Source organism: Rattus rattus, chromosome 4 (assembly GCF_011064425.1).
Source record: "Rattus rattus isolate New Zealand chromosome 4, Rrattus_CSIRO_v1, whole genome shotgun sequence".
NCBI lineage: Eukaryota > Metazoa > Chordata > Mammalia > Rodentia > Muridae > Rattus > Rattus rattus.
Genome location: NC_046157.1, coordinates 158443983 through 158454521, shown reverse-complemented (window position 1 = coordinate 158454521; position 10539 = coordinate 158443983). Strand labels below are relative to the sequence as shown.

The 10539-nt window shown below is 53.7% G+C and overlaps 1 protein-coding gene across 1 annotated transcript; it reads right to left on the bottom strand.

Moving 5' to 3' along the window:
- Positions 1 to 2484: 2484 nt before the first annotated feature.
- Positions 2485 to 6471, bottom strand: B3gnt7 (UDP-GlcNAc:betaGal beta-1,3-N-acetylglucosaminyltransferase 7). The gene is made up of 2 exons (XM_032901529.1): positions 6148 to 6471; positions 2485 to 4720 (listed from the first exon to the last, which is right to left on the bottom strand). The coding sequence occupies exons 1-2, from the start codon at positions 6156 to 6158 to the stop codon at positions 3538 to 3540; spliced, it is 1194 nt and encodes a 397-aa protein (XP_032757420.1). The 5' UTR covers positions 6159 to 6471; the 3' UTR covers positions 2485 to 3537.
- Between the last annotated feature and the right edge of the window lie 4068 nt (positions 6472 to 10539).

Genomic DNA, 10539 nt, shown 5'->3' with positions numbered 1-10539 from the left:
AGTGCCCTTGCCTAAGCCTGCTCGAAGCCCTGGCTTCCACCTCAGCACTGCACAGGCTTGGCAGGGTAGAACTTGCCTGCTGAAGGGTTAATCACCCAAAAGCCTCAGGTGGGCTGAGAATCTAATAACACCCGTGGAAGCTTCTGATCCACATACCCACCTGTGTTTTGAGACTGGGGGGTGAGTGGGTAGGGGAACTGACCCACAGCTGGACTTTTCCATCCCAATCCCCCTTTACTGGCCCGTAAACAGCCAAGACCCCCAGGCCACGTTCACACACAGTTCTGTCCCACTTAGCCTCCATCAGTTCCTATCTAACACACCTGTCACACCAGCTGTCAGACGTGAGTCATTGTGAGTTCAAGGGCAGCCGGGGGTGCCTGAGACCGGCCTCAGGAAGGGACCTGTGAAGACTTTTCTTGTCTTTTGTTGTGCAACCTTGGTGATGGGACACACCTCTCAACTAGGAAACTGACACTTGAGTGAAAAGTACCTGAATCTTCCCGGAAAGCCTTTATCTTTATGCCTATTTCCTTAAGTAATCCCAGCAATGAGTGTTTTCAGTCAGGCTGTGTAGAGAAGGCTAGAAATTCACATTCTTAGGCAAACTGAAAAAAGCCAATGGCAACAGGGGTTGGGGGGATGGGGGGGAGGTCTGCAGGGACTGCAGCAGCAGGGACATTCTGATGAACATCTCCCAATACAGTTTTGGGGATATATTCCTATCCTGCTTGGCCTAGCAGGACGTGGACCCTTGTCTACCTGATAGCTCAGCCTGCAGTGAACACCCTAACTTCAAACAGAGGGAGCACCTAACCGAGATACACCCATTCATCTGATGCTAGGGAAAATCCTGCCTATTTGATTGGTCCTCTCTCAGCAGATTCAAACAGTGACCCAGGGCCAGCACACAGCCTAGGGCTAAGAAACAACATCATTCTTTCTCTCAGATGTAGGATAAAGGCAGTCTCCAGAGAATATACCCACCCGACCCTGAGAGTCAAAGCTGACCAGTACCTGCATGAGACTGCATAGCCCCTGACCAGTCAGGACCAGATCCTTTCTATAATCTGCAGGAAAGACAGGACACTGACCAGTCAAGACTGAAGCATTCTGGTTCTGAGTCCCTTCCTTCCATCAGATTACCTGGATGGGATGGTTGGAGAGAGTCGTTGTTGGTCTTTTTTTTTTTTTCTTAATAAGTTACCCCTTTCCTTTGTTCTAGGAACCACTGGCCTTAACCTGCTCTTGGTTGGAGCCCCGTTTCAATAGAGAAGTCTTGCCTGAGTGTCTCTACCACTTCCAGACCCAAGAACTGGGATCTCTTAACAAACTCAGCAGGGAACCTCCCCTTGGCCTCCCCCACAGTGACTCCTCCCCAAATTCCAGTCTACCTCAGGGAAATATCCTTTAAGCAGCAGGGACAAGGCTGAGTCAGGGTGGGTGATGGGCGATGGGAAATGTGACAGCATCCCCCCCCCCCTTACCCCCTCTTTAGGGGCTCCTTGGCCTCCTTCTGCTGAGTTAATGTGGCCTGCCTACCCAGCCTTGGGCCCAAGTGAGGTAGCCGATCAGGAAGCAAAAACCACACACTCTGGCTGAGTGGTCAGAGTCTTAACTTGATGACATCACTAGTCATGAAGACCCACAGTGCAGGCAGGTTACTTCCACGGAGTTCCCAGTTCACAGAACCCAAGCAAAAGAAGAAGGAAGTCAAAAGTTATAGCTTCAGAACTACTGATCTGTTGCCCAGGGTCGGTAGCTCAGGGTCAGCTCCAGAGACTTCCCTAAACATCTGAGGCTTGAGACTGAAGCCGGTCTACCACCTAGCTGCACAACCAAGCACCCATGTCTCTCCCTCCCTCCGGCCCTTCTCTCCAGCAGCTCGCTGTTCTGGAGAGCAGGTGCTGGCTCTCTCACTGTTGCAATCCTGAAGTTAACTTGTGGGAACTAGGCATGTGCTTTTGCACTGAGTTCTGTGAATAACATAGCCAGCTAACAAAGGTGTGGGAATACCCGTGCTAGGGAGAAATGGTGGCAGCTCTGTCCTTTCCAACCCTAGGACTTGGATGGGAGCAGCTGGACCCATGGCCGATCTGAGCTGGCCACAGCTGGCCTGCTCACTCCCATCTCAGAAGATCTTGTCCTGGCAATAACTTGTTCTCCCTCCTCCGGAAGCAGCAGCTTTGGCAAACGTCCTGCACAAGGCAGGCTCTCCTTCCAGCCAAGTCTACTTCAGTGCAAGGACATCAGGGAGCCTACTAGGCTCTGTATGCCCTGCCTGAGGGCAGTCACTAGAACACTAGCCTTGGGCCTGAACTCTTGCCTAGACCTTTGCTAATTGATCTTTAGGCCATGTGATCAACTGAGACAGCTGAGGGCAGGAGCATGCCGGCTTCCTTCACCACCACAGCCTCTCAGGCCCCTCTAGAGGTCTTACGCGCCCACTGGCCAAGACCAAGGAAGCAGCTAGTTCAGACAACGTCAACAACCAGGCCAGTTTTATTGAGAAAATAGAGAAGATGCTCCCACCTTCCCAGGCGACCCCAGTGGGAGGTGGCATTCTTTCGCAGGAGAAAATAGTCTGGACAGGCCCCAGAAAAGTAGGGGTGTCATTGGGGAGGGCTCAGAGGGGGACATGGAGGGCAGGGGGGGATGGTAAAGACGCTAGCTGGCTGCTGATGGAAAGTGTACAGAAAAGAGGCACACCTCCCAAGGCCTGGAGCCGCCTCCTGCCAACCCTTCATAAATACATTTCACAGTAATAGAAGAATGTCTACATCTAGGGCCCAACTGGTCAGTTTCTGGCCAGGGAGTCAGTATGGGTGAGGCGCAAGGGTGAGACCTGGCCTGGGCTCTGCTCAGGTATCACTGTGCCTTGGAGGGGCCAGGAGCACTGCTCTTTTGCTCTGTGTCAGGGGTGTAAGGTGGGGCGGTAGCCCACACTGAGGTTCAGAGGAGTGCTGAGGTAGTCAGAGTGGCCAGTCAGGCTTCTGGACGAGGGAAGACAGAGCCAGGAGCCGTGCCTCGGCAGCCGACCCCAGGCAAGCCTGGGGCTGTGCTGAGAGCCTGTGGAGCTCCTCTCCTAGGAGATCCAGGAATGTGGACCAGGGGACACCTGTGGACCTGCACAGGAATGATCTCCCACAAAGGCTGCCTGGCCCTCAGGGAGTCAGGCATCTGACAGGAAAGAGACTGCCCTGTGAGGACAAGGGGCAGCCACAGACCCACTGGGATCAGGTCTCACTCGGGTACCTGAGCAAATGTTCCTTTAGAGGCCACCAGGGCCTCCTAGCAGACTAGAAGAGCTCCAGGTCCTCAGATGACCTCCAGTCAGGGGAGTTCTGGCTATTCCTGGGTCTCTTTCTGGGAATTTCTGGGAGTTCCTCTCTGGCTCTCTGTACCCCCCACACCCAGGGGCACAAAGGGCCCAAACCCTTCACCTCCTGCAAGGGTCCAAAGACTATGCCGTGCACTGTATCTCCAGTCCCCGGACCCCAAGGACTTGAGGACTTGGGCACTGGTGGTCCAGCAACATTAGAGCACCTGGAACTTGAGAGAACAGGTAAGATTGCTATGTACCAGATCCCACATGGCCAGCAGCTCGGCAGGCAGCAGCTTGTGAACCACGAGCATGGATCGGTAGAAGCACGGCTCCTTGTTCATTCGGCTGCCTCGGACCCGAGAGATACCGAAGGTCTTGAAGCCCTCGTGGCCTGTGGGCTTCACTCCCAGCACCTCCAAGCACATGCCCAGGAAGACGTCATCAATAGGGAAGAGTTCCAGTGTGTCACAGGCGTGGTGGAGTTGCCGAGCCAGGCTTCCAGACATGAGGAAACCCCCGCCGCCGGCATAGGGTGGGTAGGTGGCCTTGCTGTACATGACGGAGGGGATGTAGTATTTGTTATCTTTTTTGCGGATGGGTCGAGCATGTTTCAGAACATCACCTACGAATAGGTTTTCCTGGGGCTGCCGGTCAGACAGAAACTCGAGCAGGTTGGTGGGGTTGACAAAGACATCATCATCACCTTTGAAAATGAAGGGGACATTGGGACAGTAAATGTCAAGCCACTTGAGGAAGTGGATCTCCTTGAGGGTCAGGTTGAAGAAGCTGTCAAGGAAGTCCCACTGTAGGATGTCACCATAGAGACGGTCCTCATAGGCCAGCAGCTGCTGATAGTGGGTTCGCTCCTCTTGCTTGGAGGCTGTGCCGAGCAGGAAGAGAGTCCGCACGGCCCCCCTGTCTGGACCTGCTGACTCCCATTCGTGGCCCCAGGTCTGACGAATGACCTCTCGGCGGTCATGCTGTGTGATGACTGACTTGACAACCACCAGCAGATAGACATCGCCGGCACACTTCTCCGGGTGGTTTAGCAACATGGGGAAATATCGACAATGCTGATAGGCTAGGAACTGCCGGAAGTGTGGCTCGAGATTCTGGAACCAGGGCTGATGGGTCAGGTTGACATTGATAGAGCAGTTAGTGGTAACCACATCCCAGACCTGGGGTCCCCGAGGAACCGTGGGGGTGGGAGCCACTACATCCTTTGAACTCTTCCAGAAGCTGTTGGGGTTGACCAGACTTCCAGTTTTGGATGGCCCTAGCGTGGGTGGTAGAGGATCCTGAAGGAATTGACCAGGGGTCACACTGCGCTGGAATACGGTGACAGCCACAAGGAGGGCCAGAGCCAGGCATACACTCTTGTAGAGGGTTTTCTTCCTAGGGGGAGCAGCAGAGAAGAGCGTGAGCTGTCACTCATACATAGTCTTCCTGAGGATTAGGGGCCCATGGATGGGTTGATGGACTCTTCTTCCTCCAAGGTCAGAGGATTCTGCTTCCTGAAGAGTCAGCTACTGGGGTCCCAAACCTAACGACTTTGGGAAGGGGGTTCATTTAACCCCTCAAATTCCCCCAAAATGGGACAGAACACAAGGTAAAGTACCAGGCACGAACTCAGTGAAATGCTGTCATTTTGCCAGGAAAAGAGACCTCTGTCCAGTCTCTGTGCCCTGATTTTCATTTTTAGTATGTGGACACCAGTATCAGTGGGTGACTTTGAACCAGTCACTCTATGGGGCAAAGAGAGTATCCTTATTGCAGTTTTTGGGGAGTTTCCTTGTGGAGTACAGTGGAGAGTGGGTTCTGGCTTAGCAGCCCCCACCGACTCAACAGAAATGAGCCGTTCTTACTCTAGATGGGAGGCCTCAAAGAGACAAGGACAGATCACAACTCTTTACCCCTACTCTTATATTCCACATGGAGCCCTTCAGTCATAGCAAGGACACCCACTTTCTGGGGACCCTACCTGCTCAGGTAACCCCTCCACACCCTTTTCAGAGGCAGAAATCCTAGCTCTTCTCAGGAATGATCCTGCCCGTGCCCCCTTCCGCAAGAACCTTTCCTCCGTAGGTCACACTGGGAGAGACTCATGGCCTTCCAGGGCTGGGGCAGCAGAGAGATGGCTCTCACCTCCAAGGCGGGGAGGTACAAGAGCCAGGGAGCCAGGAAGCAGGTAGAGATAACCCTGGGTTTTAAGCCTGTGGAGGCGCAGGTTGAGTAATGTTAGGTCCCCCTCCTCACATTCAGCGAGATTTCCCTAAGAGCCCCGTGACTTCCCGGCCACCAGGTTGGATGGAGAAAGACAGAAATGACTTGAGGTACCCTGCTGGGACCGAACCCAGTCCTCCAGTTCTTCGGGTTCTAAAGAAGCTCCACGCCGCAGCTCCGGAGTCCGAGTAAGGACCAGCCCCAGGGCCCTGGCTCGCACGTACCAGTCCACTTCATTTTTAGGAGCAAAGTGGGGGAAGGCGAAGGGTCGAGGCGGTCCGGAGATGAGGCAACAGGAGGGAAGAGGGACCGGAGGGGAAGGATGTGTGTGCGTGTGTGTTGTATCTGTTAGTGAGATCCCAGGGCCGGAGAGACCTGGCTGCCGGAGTCGCGGCCGGGGAGCCAAGCGTGCGCCCCTCATCTCCCACATCCCACCTGCCGTTCCGGCGCCGCGCCCTACTCCGTATCTCCCGCCACCCTCGATGTCCCGGGAAACTGGGGTCGGCCCCAGGGCACCCAGCGTGCATCCCTTGCGCTCTGCGGTCCCGGGAGGAGGTGAAGCTCGGAGGTACCCTGCGGCCACCCGGACCCCGACTCACCACAGAGACATGGCGCCCGGTCCAGGGCAGCTGAGCGGGGCGCACGGATCACAGCTCTGGGCGCCGCGACAGGGGACGGCGGGACGAGGCCGGGCCGCGCCCCCGCTGAGACTTTCTTTTTCCCTGCGGCTGGAGGAGGGGCCGCAGGGGCGGCGGCCCAGGTAGGTTAACCCTTGGCGCCCCGGCTCACCGCGGGGACAACAACTCTGTTCACCTCAGAGGCACGCCCCGCGGGATCGCTAAGGGAAGAGCCGGAATCTCAGAGACCTTGAGGATCGCCAACATCCTGACGCGGCGACTTCCCCGCTGCTGGGCCTTCACAGGGTCGCCTGCCTCTCCTCTTCGGGACACGTGGGGACGTCGGACGCCGCCCACCTCCACGCCCACCGGGCGCCTAGCGGCCTGGCCGCTTCCTTCTGGAGAAGCCTTGGGTGTGTAGAGTGGAGGAGGCAGATAAAGGCTGTTTTCCCTAAAGCTTCCTTCTCTCTACCCTGTCTACTTTTCTCCTTCCCGGGTTCGCTTAGGCCTGGCCAGCGATCTTAAGAGGAGATGATGCTAGGAGAGGCTGGGTTGCCTGTGTCAGACCTCCAGCCAGCTCAGGTCACCCAGGAAGGCTCTGGGCTCCCCACTCTAGAAGGCTTATTAGCTTATGCAAAAAGTCCGTTCTCTTGCTAGAGTGTTCACACGTGCTTTTAATCCCAGTAGGTGGATCTCTGTGAGTTTAAGGCCAGCCTGGTCTACACGGTGAGTTCTAGACCAGCCAAGAGCTCCCTAATGAGACTCTTGTCTCAAAACAAACAAAAGCCTCCTTCTTGTATTGCCAACAAATCCTTCACTTAACCGCACCCCACTTTTTTTTTCTTTTGTCTCCAGGCCTTTATTAATCTGCGTGGTTTTCTCTTGGGAGTGGGCTACACATAAACACAGTTCAGGGTGGGAGGGGACACCTTGGCCCTGGGTGACTTGGAAAAATTTCTGTCAGATAAGGCTACTTACTGGTCCTGCTGTCGTCCAGATGTCTGGACCCGTGTTGGGGTCGCAATGCTGAGTAGGCAGTAAAGCTTCAAAATTGCCCACAGGATTGAAATGGAAGCTGTTTACAGCCCACTCCCAGCATCCAGAGTGCCCTACCTGCCAAGCCTGGTTCTAGGGCCCTGGCGTCAGTGGCTCACTAGGTCCTGGAGACATAAGCTGCGGTTCCTCTCTTACCAGAAGGTAGAGTCAGGAACACACACACGCACACACACACGCACGCACATCCTATGGATGGAGTCACAGCCTTAACGTTCAAACCCAGGAGGTCTGCCCGGCTCAGGAGGTAGTCCCTGAGTCCTGTCTCAGGCATTTCTGTCGGATAGTGGGATAGTAGGACTGGGAAACGACCTTTCTGCAATGCCATTCCTCTCCCAGGGGATACAGGGAGACCAGAAAGCCCCAGTGACCCCCAAGGGTGAAGATTCCTTTTGACCTTCCCTTAATGATCCTTGGGCTGGGGTATGTGCTTAAACATACAGTGGAATCTTCTGGAATGTTCTGGAAGCTCCAGTCAGGAATGATGAAGGGCCTTCAGATCAGAATTTCAGAGGAGAATCCTGGGACAGTGCAAAGCCCTGGCCTGAAGTGTAAGTCTCACTGGCCTAGCTGCCTGCCCCTAGGAGTCACTGCAGTCCCACTAGTCCCAGGTCACTGGTCCTTGTTGTCTTAGCTTAGCACTGGCTACCTACCCATCCCTGTCTCTGCTATTCCACACCCTTTTGGCACGCAGTTCAGGCTGGCTTTGAACTCAGATCACATTGCCTTAGCTTCCTGAACGATGGGGGTTACAGATATGCTAGCATAGCTGGCACCACCCAAGCTTTGGGGTTCTCTCCTTTTGCCCAGTAGTGTGACTTTGAGGAAGAGCAGGTGCTCTGTCCCAGCTTCCCATAAGGTGCCTTGCTGGAGATCACCCCTTTTGACCTCTGATTCACCTTTCACCCCAGGGTGGAGTTTTTCCAGGTGCTAGGTGCGGGTGGACACAGGTGTATCTGGTGAGGGTTTGTGAATTGAGATCTGGGTGCCAGAGGGTTGGGGGTTGGGCCAGTCCTCCGCACTTCCTGGCTGCTACGAGGGGGCAGCTGGCTTATCCTCTTGAGACCTCAATTTCCTGCCAATGTAGTGCTACGTGAGATGACGCAGAGGAAGCATCAGTGTCCCCTACATGAGCCTTATGAAGGTGGGTGCTTTTGAAATTCTGATCATTAATGTTTGACCTATCCCAGGGGATCCTGGGACCACAAAGGAACACGGAAGCAGTAAGGGGGTCCGGGGGAGCTGCCCAAGGTCACCTTGGGTTTTCCAGTTGAACTGGTCAGTCAGGATAGTTTGTCAAAGATCATTTGGTCTGTGAATTCAGAATGGGGAAATGGGTGATAACAAAATACGCACGTGTGCATGTGCGTGTGTTGCCCAGGCTATGGTCACTTTCCGAGGTTACTTTATTCTGCTTTCAGTGAGCCGCAGGGGCCCGTCACGCTCTCTTAGTCTGACCCACCTCCATCTGCCCAGCTATGAGGGCATAGCAGCTGGCTATTGATTGTCTCGGAACAACTGAGGTGGCTGAACAAGGCCAGTCTGAGTGGACTCTGCCACTGCCCCCTATGCTGAGGTGAAAGCCCTGTGGGAGGAGACAGCAGTTTCAGGAAATGGTGGTGTGGGGGTGGTGTGGGTGGAAGAAGGGATTGAATAGAGTCCCTAAATCAACAAGTCACTTTCTGAACCATTCTCGTGCTGCCCCAGCAGGGGTGCTCAGTGACCTGGCCTATAGAAGTACACTAAGAAACACCCCTTTCTCCTTCCCTGTTAGGTCTGCAGAGACTTAAAATGTAGAACTGACCCATGAGAGGGCATACTGGTTAGGTATTGTTGCTGCCCCTGGGTCAGAAAGAACAAGTAAGTAGAAAGTAAGGAACCCTGGGCACCTTGGAGAGAGTCTACCATGGGCAGAGACTTGGAGCTGGCGGTGGCCATGTCAGCTGCAGTCACTTTAATTCAGCCCAGCGCTGTTGAAGGCATGTGAATTAGTTTTAGTTAGTGATACCCTTCACGGGTAGCCACAGCTGGGGGCTTCAAAGTCAGCTGTCTACACTCACAGCTGGAGGTGATCAGTGATCACAGCTGGCGGTCAGAGGTCATTTGCTGGTAGGAAAAGAGTTACCTGTCAAGAAATAATGGCATGGCTCTTCTGTCCATGCCAGACCAGCTCCGTGGAGCACTACCCTGGTCTGGAACACTCTATGATGGGTCCTCTGTGATTTCAGGGCTAGCTGTTGGTCGGGGTGAGACTTGCCCTGACATGTTTTCCTGTGCAGACCTTGAAAGGAGTTTCTCCGAGCTCAGAACCTTGGTAGGATGCCTGCTTTGCATTTTGTTCTAGAAGTTTGCAGAGAGTAAATTTGGGTCTGAGATGATTTCTGATGAGAAAGTGCGAGAGTGAGACCTCTGGTCCTCACAGGCCACAGGTGTCCACTACTGAGAACCTGACACAGTACAGGGTGGCGCTGAAGGGGTCAGGGAGACCCCAGGGATAGCATTCAAGTCAGCACTGGAAGAGAACCCACAGGTAAATTGTCTCCCCCACATGGAGGCACGGGAGCTAGAATCCGGTGTCAGAGAGGGGGTGCATCTCCTTGGATGCGACTCCCCTTTATTTCTCAACTTTAAACGGACACTTAGGTATTTAGTGTGTGTGTATGTGTATGTATGTATATATGTGTTTATGTGCATGTGTGTGTTTATGTACATGTATGTGTGTGTATGTGTATATGTGTGTATATATGTGTTTATGTGCATGTGTGTGTTTATGTACATGTATGTGTGTGTATGTGTATGTGTGTAGTCAGAGAACAACTTTCAGGAGTCAATTCTCCAGCATGAAGCTGACAGAGATACAACTGCTGAGCCGTCTTACAGGCCTGAGTCCTCCTGTAAGTCAGGGGTCCAAGAAGGAGCAAGGAGGAGTAGGGAGAATCTTCAGAACCCGGGGTATTTTCCGCTAAGAGTCTAGTTGAATTCTTGGACTTTCCTTCAGCCAAGGTGTTGGGAGCAGGCAGTCCCTGCCCTAAGTCCCTCCATATTGTATATAGCAGTATTTTCCAGGCTGCGCCTTGCCCTGAGGAGAGACTATTTTACAAACAGCTTTTGGCTTCATTTTGAGAGTAAATGTTGCTGTACATGAGGTGCAGGTGGATAAATAACTTACTCCTAAAAGTAGATTTATCAAAGCATATTGGCACCATGTGAGCACATGAGGATGGGCCTAGCAGGGAAATGAGGCCTGAGAACTTAAGGACACACCAGACAGAGGAAATGGTGTAACACTGCCACCTGGGCCCCAGGGAGAGACAGACCCCT